Source organism: Octopus sinensis, linkage group LG17, assembly GCF_006345805.1.
Source record: "Octopus sinensis linkage group LG17, ASM634580v1, whole genome shotgun sequence".
NCBI classification, from domain to species: domain Eukaryota; kingdom Metazoa; phylum Mollusca; class Cephalopoda; order Octopoda; family Octopodidae; genus Octopus; species Octopus sinensis.
The window spans coordinates 24,488,931-24,506,430 of NC_043013.1; the positions used below are offsets into that span (position 1 = coordinate 24,488,931).

At 35.4% G+C, this 17,500-nt stretch overlaps 1 protein-coding gene across 4 annotated transcripts in view; it reads left to right on the forward strand.

The window, feature by feature from the left end:
• Positions 1-15,844, forward strand: part of LOC115220992 — a 197,563-nt gene extending 181,719 nt beyond the window's left edge. For all 4 annotated transcript variants that reach the window (XM_036510448.1, XM_036510450.1, XM_029791210.2 and 1 more), the window contains 3 exons: positions 4,674-4,843; positions 10,704-13,846; positions 14,220-15,844. In XM_036510448.1, coding sequence (XP_036366341.1) covers positions 4,674-4,843; positions 10,704-10,948 — 415 coding nt within the window. In that variant the 3' untranslated portion in view covers positions 10,949-13,846; positions 14,220-15,844. The remainder of the gene's footprint in view (positions 1-4,673; positions 4,844-10,703; positions 13,847-14,219) is intronic.
• The last annotated feature ends 1,656 nt before the right edge of the window (positions 15,845-17,500 follow it).

Genomic DNA, 17,500 nt, shown 5'->3' on the forward strand with positions numbered 1-17,500 from the left:
TTACTACTAATTCGCTCCAATAAAAACAGATTTAGTCCTAATCCTCCACAAACATTTTCGTACGAGCTGAACTTAGTTACTCAACACAAGCGTCAGTGTCAACCCCTTCTCAATGACAACAATTGTGGCCCTAAACAACTTTTGTTTTTGCATTTTTACTTTGATTTTGTTTTCCCAGCATCATTAATTGACTTTCATTGCTGCTAAGATTGGAATGAACAAATCTGGTATTTCTATATAAACTCTATTGAAAAAGACAATCAAATTCGGAAGTCTTTTTTATATTTCTTCATTGTATACGCAGCTCAAGGAAAAGTAATCGACTATATGCTGATCGGAAAACGGAAAACTCCACCTTACGTTCTTTTATTAGGTTGTCAAGAAAGTTCTTGCAGAATTTAAAATTTTGTTTTTAAATGAAGTGTTTTCATATTAATTTTCGTTAAATTACTTTGATTTTATATATAATTTTAAAGCCCGTTTTTCGCTCTATCTAATCGTGTTAATCTTTTTCTTTTTGAATAATTAGGCCATTTTTCTGGAACGTTTAATACAACATTAACAAAAAGCAAATTCGCACAATTTTCTTATTCGAGTTCAAGCTAGGCCGAAAAGCTGCTGAAACAGCTCGCGATATCAACGATGCGTTTGGCCCAGGAACCACTAATGAATGAACAAAACAATGGTAATTCAAGAAATTTTGTAGCGATGACGAGTCTTGAAGATGATAAGCGTAGTGGTCGCCCATCGGATGTTGACAACGATCAACTAAGAGCTTTAGTCGAGGCCAATCCATGCACAACTGTTCGAGAGCTTGCTTCTGAATTAGACATAACGTATATGACAATTTCCAACCACTTGAAAGAGATTGGAAAAACAGAAATATTTGAGAAATGGGTGCTGCACGAATTGAACAACAACAAAAAAAATCGCCGTTTTGAAATGTCGTCTTCCCTTCTTTTATGCAATAAGAACGACCCGTTTCTCGACCGGATTATGATTTGCGATGAAAAATGGATTCTTTACGACAACCGCCGACGCTCAGCTCAGTAGTTGGACGCCGACGAAGCTCCACGGCACTTTCCGAAGCCAAAGTTGCACCAAAAGAAGGTCATAGTGACTGTATGGTGGTCTGCGACCGGTCTCATCCATCACAGCTTTTTGGATCCAGGCGAAACCATTACGGCGGAGAACTACTGTCAGCAAATGGATGAAATGCATAAGAAACTCCGACAACAGCCAGCATCGGTCAATAGAAAAGGACCAATTCTCCACGACAAAGCTCGACCGCACGTCGCACAACTGACCTTGCAGAAATTGAACGAATTGGGCTACGGAACTCTGCCTCATCCGCCATACTCACCAGTCCTCTCACCTACTGACTGGAACTTTTTCAAGCATCTCGACAACTTCCTGTGTGAGAAATGCTTCAAAAACTAAGACGATGCCAAACATACCATCAACGACTTCATTGCCACCAGAACGCATAGATAAGCTTGTTTCGCGTTGCCAAAAGTGTGTTGATTCTGATGGTGTTCATTTCGGTTAATAAAGTTTTGTTTGAGCCGAGATATGTGTATTTGAATTTAAAGGTTAAGAACCGCAAGAACTTTCTTGACACCCTAATATTTCCAGTAGAATTTCGTTTTGAAATTTTTGTTTACAACTTTAACTGATCATTTCGTTTTTCTTCCTCCAGTTGTTGAGAGGCTATGCACCTCCGGTCAACGAGTCTAACGCGTCGCCCGTAAAGCTAAGAGCCTTATAAATGTGAAACTAATGGTCACTCCCTGACCGTCAATAATAAACAACTTCTAATGTTTTGGAGTGTGCGTCTTTTCGGATATATGAACTACCGCCAGATTATATATATATATATATATATATATATATATATATATATATATATATATACTCTTACTCTTTTACTTGTTTCAGTCATTTGACTGTGGCCATGCTGGAGCACCGCCTTTAGTCGAGCAAATCGACCCCAGGACTTATTCTTTAGAAGCCTAGTACTTATTCTGTCGGTCTCTTTTTACCGAACCACTAAGTTACGGGGACGTAAACACACCACCATCGATTGTCAAGTGATGTTGGGGGGACAAACACAGTCACACAAACATACACACACACATACACACATATATATAAATACATATATATGGCAGGCATCTTTCAGTTTCCGTCTACCAAATCCACTAACAAGGCTTTGGTCGGCCCGAGGCTATAGTAGAAGACACTTGCCCAAGTTGCTACGCAGTGGGAATGAACTCGGAACCATGTGGTTGGTAAGCAAGCTACTTACTACACAGCCTCTCCTGCGCCTATGATACTTACCACAAGCCACTCCTGCACTTCTATATATATATTAAAGGCTTCTTCCAATGCGCCAGAGAAAAAATTTGTTTGCTTGTTATCAGTCGTAAGAACTTGTTGTTTTCACCGTTAATGCTTCTGTATTTCATGTTTCTGTATTCCATTATTGTTTTTTTTTTTTTTATATCTGTCCCTTTTGCTGTCCTGGTGTTCGTTGCATTCGATTCTTCTTCCAGGAATCTACGCTTCCAGCTTAGTTTTTCTAATGCTCGTTGCTTAGTTTTTCTTGGAGGGCTGGCCGTGATCTAGTAATCTCAAGATTAATCAGCCGAAATTACTACGATGATCCGGTTCTTGACTGAAGACTGAGGGTTTCGAGTGTCCTGTCCGTGTTTATTGTGTCGTCTTCTAAGAGTTATACGTTCTTGTCCATGTTGTATTTTTCTACATACATACCTTAACATATATTCCAGGCGCCCCGTACCCCCCTTATCATTAATGTGAGCACATATTCTTAATAATTGGTACGACTCTCTGTTTGTCTCTCTCTCTCTCTCATTTTTACTTGATCTGTCCCCCTCTCTCTCTTTTCTCTCTACTCATCCTCTCTTTCTCTTCTCTTTCTCTGATTCTTTGGTCTAGTCTTCCACTACCCTCCTATTTCTTTGTCTCGCTCTGCACCACAGGTCATTCTTCGACACCCATCCCTTCTCCTCTCTGATTCCTTCTTTCTCTCTCTTCTCTCTCTTTGTTGCGTTTGTCCCTCCTCTCTCTCTCTCTTCCTTTGCTTCTCTTTCTTTTTTTTCCCTCTTCTCTGTCACGTGACTGTTGGCCGAAATCTGCCTTTCAGCTCCTGACCCTCGTCGTGTTAACATCGTTGTTTTTCGTCCGCCGCTATAAAGGCTTCTTCCAATGCGCCAGAGAAAAATTTGTTTGCTTGTTATCAGTCGTAAGACACTTGTTGTTTTCACGTTAATGCTTCTGTATTTCATGTTTCTGTATTCCATTATTGTTTTTTTGTTTTTTTTATATCTGTCCCTTTTGCTGTCCTGGTGTTCGTATGCATTCGATCCTTCTTCCAGGAAATCTACGCTTCCAGCTTAGTTTTTCTAATGCTCGTTGCTTAGTTTTTCTTGGAGGGCTGGCCGTGATCTAGTAATCTCAAGATTAATCAGCCGAAATTACTACGATGATCCGGTTCTTGACTGAAGACTGAGGGTTTCGAGTGTCCTGTCCGTGTTTATTGTGTCGTCTTCTAAGAGTTATACGTTCTTGTCCATGTTGTATTTTTCTACATACCTTAATATATATATATATATATATATATATATATATATATATATATATTATAATGTTACTAATACCGCTAAAGGCGATCTGACAATAATTATATGTATGGCACTGGGTGTATTCCAATAGGAACTACGCCTAAGCAAAATACATCTTGAGCTCTCTGGAGCCATCAATCGTCAAAAAGCAAATTGAGGAGCAGTTTACCAGTGTAGTACTGCTTTTATTTTTTAACTCTGCAAAATCTTTAGGAATGTGGTAAGTAAATCCAGACACCTTAATTTGATTTGCGGCCTGGTTAGCATCTGACATGTGGCACGCCATGCACCATTACAAGCCACGCTCTCTAGGCAGAGAGAGAGTATGTTATATGAAGCATATGTAAAACCCACTACAATCAACTTCATGGTGCAGGTCGTTGAGTAACAGAAAGTCAAAAGGAAAATCCTATGGCGATAAAGTGATAGTATTAGAGATCTCTAGCAGGAGCTTTTGTACATATGGTAGTAAGAAGCAGATGCTCGCTCTATAAGCAGTTTCATATTTAGTGTCCGCGTCTCAACAACAAAGCAGTCTTCTCAGGATGAGATAGCTTTCTCATGTATGGGAGGGTGTTAGAAAAGATGCCCTTTCTACGGTGACTGGATGTAAATCCATACAGTCTAAAAATGGAGAAAACGAAGGGAACATTTAAAAAAATAAATATATTGTATGTACAACAGAAGGTCATAAGAAACAATCGGAACGAAGAACAGTACTTGTTGCTCATGTTCAGAAAGAAAAACATATCGATATTGCTGCACTCCTACATCGAAGACTTCGAACAGGTGGGCAGCTGAAGGAATTAGCTGGTAGATATACATTTTCTGGATTGGCACTGCATCACTTCTGGATATCCTATTGCTTATTTTGATTTTATTCACCTTGTTTTGAAGTTGTACGGATAATACTGCACTAAATTTGGATGCTTCAACTTAAGTACCTAATTCATCCGAATCTCAATTATTTTGCTATATGTATATATATAAATGTTCTTTTACTAAATCTTGCAATTAACTCTACAGGGATGGCAATTTAAAATTCATCACCGAACCTCACAAAGATGTCATACCAATCAAAAGGTTTACGTCGCTGCTATCACTGTTGAGGAAAGGTCGTCTTGTACGTATGTCTGTTGATTATACAACCTGCGCTGGAGCCCGAACAAAAGCTATCTCTGGCGGTGAAATCACAGGTAAAATATTTGATACTTACGATTCTCTAAAACTTTTGACACCATTCTTACTATCTAAAGCCAATTTTCGAAAGAAAGCATGTAATATGAATTCCTTTAATATGTAAAATATATATGATACATATGTGTAATGTAAGTACGTTAACTTGATGCCTCTTACATGAATGTTACTAATGTATATGTTGAGGAGACTATTCCGTTGTAGATTATTTCGAATTTATAGAACTTGGAAAGTCTGTGTGTGTGTGTGTGTGTGTGTGTGTGTGTGTGTGTGTGTGTGTGTAAAAGATAACACAGGAAAACCAATGGTTGTGTTATGAACTTCATTAGCTTACAGCTGTTTCTTCTATAAGATGCAGTGGACTCGTAATTGAGTGTATGAATGACATCCCACAGCTTCATCGGAGGGTTGAATATGAAGTGCTTTGCCAGTGAGAATGTCGTGACTAATGCATATAAAAAGGTGTACGTCCAAAAGGAAATTAGATTGATTAGTAGAAAATATGGAATATACATACATACATACATACATATATATATATATATATATAAAATTAATTAAGGGTAGAAATTGATATTTATCAATTAAGACCAGTGGTCTAGCATATTAAAAAAGAATCCGAAGATTAAAATATTTATATATACCAATTAAGGACTGAACACGAAAAGTGGACAGTCAACATGCTAGATATAGACGTCAAATCGCCATTCACCACAAAAGATTATGTTCTCAGATCAAACTCAAGTTTGATCTGAGAACATAATCTTTTGTGGTGAATGGCGATTTGACGTCTATATCTAGCATGTTGACTGTCCACTTTTCGTGTTCAGTCCTTAATTGGTATATATATATATATATATATATATATATATATATAATGTATGTATATATATATATATAATGTATGTATGTATGTATATGGACCACCTCCTGTTATTAGGATTATGGGATTGCACAAGAAAGTTAGCTTCCAAGGCACAAGTCCGGACAGGGTGTTTATGGAAGACCAGCAGTCACCCATGCATAATAGCCTCCCACACCACATATGTTGTCCAAGGGAAAGGCAAAGACCAATACAGTTTGGCATCAGTAACGTCGCAACTCATTTCTACAGCTGAGTGAATGGGAGCAACGTGCAATAAAGTGTCTTGCTCAAGAACACAACATACAGCCCGGTCCAGGAATCGAACTCACTACCCCATGATTGTGAGCCAGACGCTCTAACCACTGCACCATGTGCCTACACACACGTTCATACATACGTACATACATATTTGTTTATAGGGATCATGCTGCACATTATCTCGCTCTCTCCATAAAATCGACGTTGTCTGAAAAGGTGTACGGTGCGCCATTTGTCAGGTGTCGAAATGATTGCAGAACAGCGTGAGATGAAGGGCTTGCTCAAGAACTCAACGCAGCACCCGGCCTAGGAATTGAAATCACGATCGTGAGAGCAACACCCTAACCACTAAGCTACGGACCCTCACACATACACACACATATATATGTCAGAAGGTGGTGAGCTGGCAGAAACGTTAGCACGCCGGGCGAAATGCGTAGCCGTATTTCGTCTGCCGTTAAGTTCTGAGTTCAAATTCCGCCGCGGTCGACTTTGCCTTTCATCCTTTTGGGGTCGATAAATAAAGTACCAGTTACGCACAGGGGTAGATATAATCGACTTAATCCCTTTGTCTGTCCTTGTTTGTCCCCTCTATGTTTAGCCCCTTGTGGGCAGTAAAGAAATATATATATATATGTCATAATATATGGATACCAGTAATCCAGTAGTACTCCTGAAAAAAGCTGCTTAATCTATCATTCTACAAAACATCGACAATATATATTACAACGCAAGAGAAAACGATAAGGAGTGCATAAAATTGTAAATGACAGAAATATGATGAAAATTTATTTAACAATAAAGGCGGTGCTCCAGCATGGCCGCAGTCAAATGACTGAAACAAGTAAAAGAGTAAAAGAGTAATATGAAATTCAAATATCACGACAAATCATTGTTTATGGAATCATATAAAGATTTTTTCTCTATTTCCACGATCTTTTATTTTCTAGATTTTTAGTAATAAATATATCTCTTTTCTTTTATTACTCTAATGATATCTACTAGTTACTTTTGAATTAAATTATTAAATTCCATTCCATTTATTAGACAATCGTCTTATTATTTTATAGTAATTTTATTATTATTGTCTTCCTTAAACTTTTAATCATTGAGTTTGCGTTTTTGAAAAGTTATGTTGTGAATTTAGTATTTAACAAAGGCTGAGAACATAACTTTGTTTCTGCATTGCTTTAAAAGAATTTTTGCATTAATGCAGACATGTAATTTATTTATTGTTAATTATAATAATATAAATGATATTTACATGGTTGAAGTTACGAAACAATTTGTCGGGATCATTAAATTTTCATATCGTTAAATAAATTTTCATCATATTTCTGTCATTTATAACTTATACACACACGCACGCACGTGGAAGCACTCCGTCGGTTACGACGATGAGGGTTCCGGTTGATCCGAATCAACGGAACAACCTGCTCGTGAAATTAACGTGTAAGTGGCTGAGCACTCCACAGACACGTGTACCCTTAACGTAGTTCTCGGGGATATTCAGCGTGACACAGAGAGTGACAAGGCCGGCCCCTTGAAATACAGGTACAACAGAAACAGGAAGTAAGAGTGAGAGAAAGTTGTGGCGAAAGAGTACAGTAGGGATCACCACCACCCCCTGCCGGAGCCTCGTGGAGCTTTAGGTGTTTTCGCTCAATAAACACTCACAACGCCCGGTCTGGGAATCGAAACCGCGATCCTATGACCGCGAGTCCGCTGCCCTAACCACTGGGCCATTGCGCCTCCACTACGCACGCACGTACGTACACACACACACACACACACACACACACACACACACATATATATATATATTGGAGTTTTCTAGAAGCTTAGCCACACTCGCAAGCGAGTATAAATCGTAGCTTGTACCGCGTTTTTGCTCGTTGTGTTGGGTGTCTACATAGTCAGGAGCAGACAAAATCTCGATAGTCCTGATCCGGACATGGAGAATGTAACAGCTAGAAAGAGAGAAAGAGGGAGAGGGAGAGAGTAAGAGAGAGAGAGAGCGAGAGACGCAGACAGTGAAAGCTATGCTAATATTTAGATCACGTGGCTTCACACACACATACACACCCACACTCACACACACATTACCCATATATATATATATATATCACAGACTTCTATACAATTTCAGTCGACCGATTTCCCTCATAAGGAATTGGTTGACTCGAAGCAGTAATAGAGAATACTTGCTCATCGTATCACGCTGATAACGCTGACACTGAACGAAAGACTACATGGTCACGAAAGAAAATTCTCAATAACACTCCAATGTGTGTGTTTGTGTGTATACATACATACATATGTGTGTCTATATATATATATATATATATATATATATACACACACACACACACACACACACGAGTAAATGGACAAACAAAAGAAGGGCAGGCAATCCATCTATTGGGAATTACCTGTATGGATCAAAACAGTTTGGTTCAAATTCGTTGGTACCCTTGAGTTACAAGTGCTATGGACAGACTACAGTTAAGCTCCAGGTTCGGTGATTATGCAAATGAGGTGTCCAACGTAGGTCATATATTAGCATGCATATATATATATAAAAAATTAACAGAATGAGATAAAATCGAAGGCTGTGAAAGATTTCAGAACAGTCTGAATTCTTTCACACCCTTGGATTTTATCTCATTCTGTTTATATATATATATATATATATATATTATATATATATATGTGTGTGTGTGTGTAAGAGAGTGCTTCTCTTCATACAAGCTGAGATATAGGCTTTATGATGTTTCTCAATGAGAAGTTTTAAAGAAATGCTTTACAGTTTAGTGATCTTGTTTTATTAATAATACTTATCGACGATAAGGTATAAACATGTTTTTTTCACGATGATCAAACCTTAAAATATAATTTACTATTGAGTAGATTATATTTGCAAACCTCTGATGTGCTTCTAGATAAGCGTTGCTGTGCTTCACAGTGCAGCAAAGTTTTAGAAGAGAGTCAGCTGGAATACCGTGATGCTCCATGGCATTTTCAGAGCTTCCTAAATAGGTGGTGAAATGGAATAAATAATCTCTCATGAGTTATCCTTAGATCGATGGCTTGGTTCTTATACTTTCAACAAAATAGACTCTCTTAACCCCTTACCCGGCAGAAACGAATATATGCGTTTTGACCTAAATCGTTTTTTTCTATCTCTGGCGAGTTAACTCGTCAAAAGATAGACTCGCCAAAATCGACAATTAAAAAATAAAACAATTAAAAAATATGTCTGAAAAAATACATTTATTTTCAAAATAATTGTTGGGTAAGGGGTTAAAGATACACAAGAGACCAAGTGGAGCTGTTAAATTGACGGTGAGTCAAGTCCTCTGTGAGGAGTGACAGTCCTTTCGACGGGCTTCGTACAGTTTCTGTCAAGTCAATTTCATTGATAAGACTTTGGTTAATCCAAGGCAATGATGAGGAACACTTGTTGAAAGAGGCACCCACTACAATCAAACTCTGAACCATCTGTTTGTGAAGCGTACATTTTACTTACACAACCAGCTTCGCCCAGATATCAAAGAAATATTGATTTTGTTTATATTTGGAACAAAGTTGATTTTAGTCGATATAATGAAGAAATTACGACGTTGATTTTAGTAAAATATTGATTTCTGACTTAGAACATGTATCCAAACTTTTATTATAATGGAGCGAGTTGGCAGAATTGTTACAGAGTTGAAATAAATGGCTTGCAATATTTGTTGCGATTTTTTATCTGTGCTTAAATGGCGCCGAGATCAACTTTGCGTTTCTTCTTTTTGAGGTCAATAAAAAATAAAATACTATTCAAGTACTGGGATCGATGCTATCAACAACTCACCCTTCCTCTTAAAATGCTGGCCTTGTGCCTAAATTAGAAAAATAATGAAGGAGCAAAATCCATTCTAAAATCCCATCACTCCTTTCACGTAGGCCCGATTATAGCCTCAAGAATTCATATATAGCCCGGCTCATATTCGCTGTCTCTCAACCCCGTGTATTAATCGCTGTTCCTACAGCTCTTGTATGACAGGCGTCTGCAGACCTTGATTTGAACTCAGAATACAATGGCATCTAACTAAATGCTGCTTTATATACAGCATGACGCTCTTTCAATCTTGAGATATCAGCATCTTTATCTACCCTAACAGATATATGAGATTTAACTATAATGCTGCGTGTCTATCTGATAAAGCAGTGGCAAAATACTTGTATCTCTCTCTTTTATTAATATTAATCTGTTCCTTGCTGGCTTTGTAATTTAAAATTATCTCCTTAATCCAAATAAAGTTTCGGGTTAGACTGCAAAGGTCCTAGACTAAATGTCTGTAGCTTGATGTTTGATAGTCTTCATTACTAAACAAAATAGATAAAATACAGTTCCACAACTGAGTTTTAGTTACGATTACTTTGTGGTAACAAAATATAGAATAAATTCCCACGGGCGTACACGCACGCACACACACATACACACAACTATTGTAATATAGAAAATTAATAACACATACACACACACTTGCAAACAAAGGCGAAACGAATGAACAAAACAAGTTAACGCTTGTACTTTGATACCAATGGAATTATCTAAACATTGTTGTAGACTTTGATGAAATTGTGCTCAGATTTTAAGATGCAGTCTCAGAACAATTAAAATTTGATCTGAAAATATTTAGGGTAGCTTTTCTAACATACATCTTGTTTTTCTTTTTGTATCGTTACAGATTACGATGTTATGGAATCTGAAAAAATGATAGAAGTATCCATGAGTCGACGTTTGACATATTTCAGAAACTATCCAAGATATGTGTTGAATTTTGTTACTTTTATCTTCAATAATGACGGTCAGGTGTTTGTTAAAGCCACTACGATGGATGCCAGTACTTATACACCCTATACAGCAAGTAAAATGTATTGTAATTTCGGTGACGCCGATCAAGCTGGATCTGTAAAACTGTTTTATCAATAGAAATGAACCTTGGTCGCTCGTTCCATAAAACAGAATATATTCGTGTACAGCTATCTTGTCGCTGATATTTGAGGATATTGCTGGTGGTAATAATGTGATGTGTACCTGTTTATAATCAAAATTTTGTACGACAATATTACCCAGCAACTTCGGGAATTTTTTTCAAATTTCTTATGGAAATGGTAAAGAATATCATATGTAATCTGAGTGTTGTGAAAATAATTAGTAATCAATTTTAATCGAAAATGTCATCATCAGACATGATATTTCAATTAATTCAAAAGAAAACACACTTTTGAATGGATGCACGAAAACTGTATAGAAAATCATTGTCAAGCACATTTCCAAAGTTTCTCATTTAAAGAAAAAAATTCATTTTGACAGTATCGTCGAATACTTTTGAAAACTACGAAACCAATTTTATAAATTATTTAACATTATACTTGCTGCTGCTGCTGTTATTGTTGTTTACTACAACCAAACTTGCTTTCACTGTTCACTCCATTAAATCACTGTAGTAAAATTGTTGAAAAATCATGGATTTCTATCCATGGAACACAACACAGCAACATCAATTTAACTTATTTTACACTTTTACTCATTTGACATTATTTAGCATCCTTTATATTCTTGTTTTTCACACACACACACACACACTTCATATATATTTACATTGGTATATATATGTATATATATATATATGTTTGTGTGTGTGTATGTATTATGTTTATATACCCTGTAATTATCATTTCTTTTAAAACAATAATGAGGACAATTCCTGTTAATATTTATTGAAACTGTGTAATCATTTTACTATTACTCATTATTAGAAGGCGGGGGGGGGATGGTGGAGCTGGCAGAGTCGTTAGCACGCCGGACGAAATGCTTAGCAGTATTTCGCCCGTTGCTACGTTCTTTGTCATATTATTATCATAATCATCATCATTATTATCATCATTGTTATCATTATTATTATGGTTGATGCATGGCAGGAGGGCGATGAATAACAACTGGTAGAGCGACGAACAAAAAACGTTTTAAGTTCAAAACCTGCCAGGACAACTTTACCTTACGTTGTTCTGATGTTGGGGAAGCACCGTGCTCGCTCGATTAAATTGACTTTAATTCTCTTTGCGTTGCCTTTTGTCCCTCTTAGAAATCATTATTATTATTATTAAATCGAGGCTAGTAAATGGCACAGTCGGTATTATGTCGGACAAAAAAGCATTACAAGATTCAATTATGTCTCGTTACGTTTTGAGTTCAAATCGCCGCCATCAAAATCTCATCTTGAATCTACGTAAGAAATTATCATTAATTTTCTATATTGCAATAGTTGATATTATACGACTGAAGTTAATTGTTACTATAACTGTTGTCTTGTTATATTTTGTTATTGCTTTCAATATTTTATCATTTGTTTTTCTTGGCAAAAAATCAGACTGAATTCAATGCACTGTTTAACACTCGTTGGTTATCATTTGACCTAATTGAGAGAATCGTGCAAGTGTCGGATACCAAACCTTATAGTATTTGTTACGACTCCCTGCACTTTCAGTTCAAATCAGGCCAAGGTCAACGTTCTCTTTAATCTTTTCGGAGTCGATAAAGTACCAAGTACCAGTCCAATACTAGGGTAGATTCCTCCTCCCTCTCACTGTATGGGTTGTAATTTAGAAGGCCAGTCTTGTCACATTGTACCACAATTCTTTGGCCTGAGAGTTGTGTTAAGGATACACAAGTCTGTGGAATATGCAGCTACCTACTCATTAACTTTACGAATAGGAATTCAGTTTGTCGAACAACTGAATACTCATCTTTAGATCGACAGAGAATCCATTAGATGTCTATAGTGGGGTTTATAATGTTGCAAGTATTCTGGCCATTTATACAGTCAGAGGGAAATCCCCTCCTAAGACTACCGAAGATCTGAAAAAGGTTTTGAGCGCAGCTCGTCTGACAAAATCATATTTTAAAAAATTAAACAGATGAAAACTTTTTATAACGAATTCCGTATTTCTGCTGGACATTCAGGCTTCTTTTCCCTTGTCCCTATTCTGCAACTGTGAAATCTAGAGTGTAGGGTTTAATTCTTTGGTAGTTACAGAAAAAAAATTATTTATTCCAAGACGTTTTTCCATTTGAGAAATAGGACATCATCTTACGAAGGTGTAAATTAAAGTGGGTATGGCGTCCGTAGTCACGACTTTCTATAGACACTTCTTTCATCATTGTTACATGTGTAGTCTACATTATCTGAACAGCACACACATCTACAATGGCCAACAAGGAGCTGAGCCTCGTCAGAAGCATTTGACTTGCATGAAATAACAACCATGTCTCTCTGAAATCACATCCCTGTCTTTAAGAATACAAAAAACAAATCACTGAATAACTGACATCAAGAGACACTGAAAACCAAACAAGAAAAACAAATTAACCACGGCTCTTTGATCCTAGTTCTGCCTAATCAGAGCTAACCTAGGGATAAACAGTAACAACAAAAATACAAATGCATTCGCACAGATATAAGCAAAGCACGCACACACAAACACACACACACGGTCACACCTACGTGTACAACATTATACTTACCAACCAGTCTCAGCAGTTTGGTGTTTTGTTCGGAGTAGAACAGCAGGTTGTTCAGCTAAAGGTCCTGCTGTTTCGGTCGAATCTGACCCAAGCTGAGGCAGAGTGAAAAAGTGTCACAAGACAGGTAATAACACACATGCCCCCCCCCACACACACACACTCACACACTTACATTCTCCTCTCTTTCATACACTTTCTACCTCCACACACAGAAAAAATTTCCGTAATTGTTTCAATCTCAGTGGGACATTAATTAACATTCTGCTAAGAAATTAATTTTCAGGACATATATATAAACGTGAAGTTGTGTGTCTGTCTCCTACGATTTAGATTCCTAACTACTCCCACATTTTGCGGTGCAGTGTAACCAAAAGCGGGTATCTTATAGTCGTGATTCATATCGAGCCCTTATGGGTATTAGCGCGCGTCTACGATGAGTCTACGATTTTAAAAACAATTTACCATCATTTTTCCTATTTTAATGCATCTTTTTGCTATTATATAAGGGAAGTAACTCTCTAAAAGTGTATTATTAAATCTCAGAACGTAAAAAGCTAGAGTAACACCCCCTTTGTGGTTAGCCATATTGAGATGGCTATTATACTTTACATCTCTAAAAAATGCTTATATAGTTATTTCCCTTACAAACCCGAGCAACGCCTGGTGATACTGCTAGTATTTTTTAAATTAATTATAATGAACGTTTTGGATTATTTTATAAAACTTCTCCCGTAGAACTAAAACAGAAATGTAAGATCTTCTCCATATTAACATTCATAATTTACATTCACTAGTATAATATTGTAAGCTTAGCTTTACAAATTTACGTTTATTTCTTTGGTAGAATAATTATGGTAACTGTCAGGTTGAAATATTTCACTATCACCGTTTAATATTTATGTGAAATTGGCATTATCGGCTGATAGTCGGACGAAAGGATTCGCAGTACATCTGTTTACGTTCTCAAATCTCAATAAGATTGACTACTTCTTGCATAGGGAAGGGTTCGATTTTATCTGCGGGACCCTTCTTTACGTGTGTGACCTTGTGCATAATCTATAATATTCTTGCCATCCACATCTCAATAATTTATTTCATAAGATTGATGTCGCTGTTTGAACTCACCACTTCCCATACAAGGCGCATCGGTCGATTGAAGTTTTGATTTATGTTTGCTGATGACGAAATAGGAACAGTTGACGCTTTGATTAATAAACAGACGACTTGGTGGATGAGCAATTTGCGACTCGTTTAAATTATAACAAAAAATATATAATTATTTATTCCACCTTCTAGTACGGTATTCAAGCCATTTGGTTGAAATGTTACGATCAGAATTGTCAATTATTGGATGATCTCCTTGACTGGTTTCAAAGTAAAGCAGAATATGCGGCTGTCATTCCCTTTTCAGTGGCATCAGTGACATAAACGAAGTGCATACTACCTATTTCATTCTCGTTCACCTTTTAAGACTATTCAAGAATTTTACTCTCTTTCACTCTGCTAACGTGGGTCTAATTTCAGTTATATTTTCATTGTACAACTCGTACAAATTCATCTTAGACATCACTATAGAATACTATTATTATGTCTAAGACATTTAAGAACATTTTGTGAATGCTAAAATTTATTGGTCACACTTTCTAAAGTGACACATTTTACATTAGATCATTGTATTAGTTGTATTAGTTGTATTAGTTGATTTAACAGTAGTAATCGGCTATATTGCCTGCAGACGGTGTTATTCGTAGATACCGTTTGCCATTTAACTATTAAAAACGTCCGACAAGATGGAAATATTCAGTTTGGTATCGGAAACGCAACATTTCCCAAACAAATTCTACACCTCAATCTGTTACAAATGTCAATAATTGCTTTTGGTTTAAAATTAATCTTTAAAATGTTTAGAAAAATTATTTATAATCAAAGCTTCATTTCACGCAATTGTAACTTTCATAAACGCATGTCCAACAAATATACATCTTATGCTCTTTAAATAAATTAGCAAAATCTTAAAAAAATCTGACCTCACTCAGGTAACTTAATTTTAAATGATGTCCTAGAATAATATGTAATTATAGACTAAATACGAAATATTTATGTGTTTCATTTTTATTGTTAATAAATCTTGTTATGATCTGAGTCAGTTCTTTTCAGGTAAAAATGTGAAGAAAATATTAGTGGAGATTGGAGTCAAAAGGAAGAACAGTCTAACAAAACTTATAAATATTCAAGTAAAAATAAATCGCTTATTGAATAGTTGCCGTTACTTCAGAAACTGGCTTGTAAAAAGAAAAAAAATTCTAACATCTTTTAGAGATATAGAACAAATCAGGAATAAAGCATCATGTTGATAATTATTTTTCTTCCTAAATATATGAAATTAAATATTGTACTCCATATCGATGTGTTTTTTATATTATAACTATATACGTCTAATGCATATATCATATAATTTCATGTATAATCATATTAGTAAAGTTTCACTACGTTTGTTCTCTTCAAAAAAATTTAAAAAACTATTAACGAAAAAATAAACTATAAACGAAATTGTCTTTGTTTTTTTTTTATCGGATTGCTTGATTTTTATCAATTATTTATCATTCAATAGAACTCCGGCTACCGGAGAAAAATTAAACTTACCAGAAACTATATAAGGTCAAGCTGAGCTCGAATGTCCACATCTCGATAAAAGCTCAGCAGGCCGAAATTTCGAAGTCACTGTCAACACTTTTCTTATTAAAAGCCCACAAAAAAGTATTCTCCAAAAAGTATTGAGCAATGTTTCAGTTTAATGTAAAAGGGTTTTCATTATAACTTGATATAAAAACATTATATATATATATATAAAGGTTAGCTGAGTTAGAGCTTAAAATAACCGTCTTAGGTATAGAAGTATCCATTATACTACTGGTGGTATATACCTATGTTTAACCATGGGTATACATACTCAAGGATATTATACTCATAAATTATAGGTAAAAACAAGGATAAACATGAGTTTATCAAGAACCAAAATTTAAAGACAACAGAAAATGGAGAAATAGTGATGAACAACAATAGGCTTACATCAATTATTATTTATTAATTCAAAACTAAAAGATAGTATCCCATCTTACAGCTGTTCCTGCTTCCAATGTTGAATGGAATTGCCATTGATAGGCTAAAAATAATATTTCGTAATAGGACCGATCTGAAACACATTAAAGAATAAAAAAAAAAAAAGAGGAGCCTTGATAGGAAAAAGGAAAAATTGAATATGTTTGTCATTCACTTAAAGTCCCAGAGAGATACAGAAGAAAATGCTATGATTACAACCAAATTCAATTTTTCCTATATTTGCACGAAGCCTCTTGTACTTTGTTATTCTTCGCTCTGAAGAAGCTCCATGTTTCAGATCGGATTTATTACCATACATGATAAATAATTTTAGCATATCAATGCCAATAACATAAAATATTGTAAGAATGAAAACCTGTTAGATGAGACGCGGTAAATATGTATTGAAAAAATAAATAATTGAAGAATTCTTGTCCATCAATATTTCTCAAATTTATGATTTCTTTATATATATAATATATATTATATATATATATATATAGATATATATATATATATATATATATATATATAATATATATAGATAGATAGTTAGATAAATATATATACATAGATATATATAGATATATATATAGATAATAACAGTGTAGCACAAAACGGCGGTGCATCAGCATGGCCGCAGCTCTGAGCTGAAAAAAAAAAAATTAATAAAGATATATAGATATAGATATATAGACATACATATAATAAATACAAATATCGATTATATATAATATATATATATATAAATAAAAATATATATATATATAAATACATATATTTATAAATGTATATATATATATAAAGAAATCATAAATTTGAGAAATATTGATGGACAAGAATTCTTCAATTATTTAT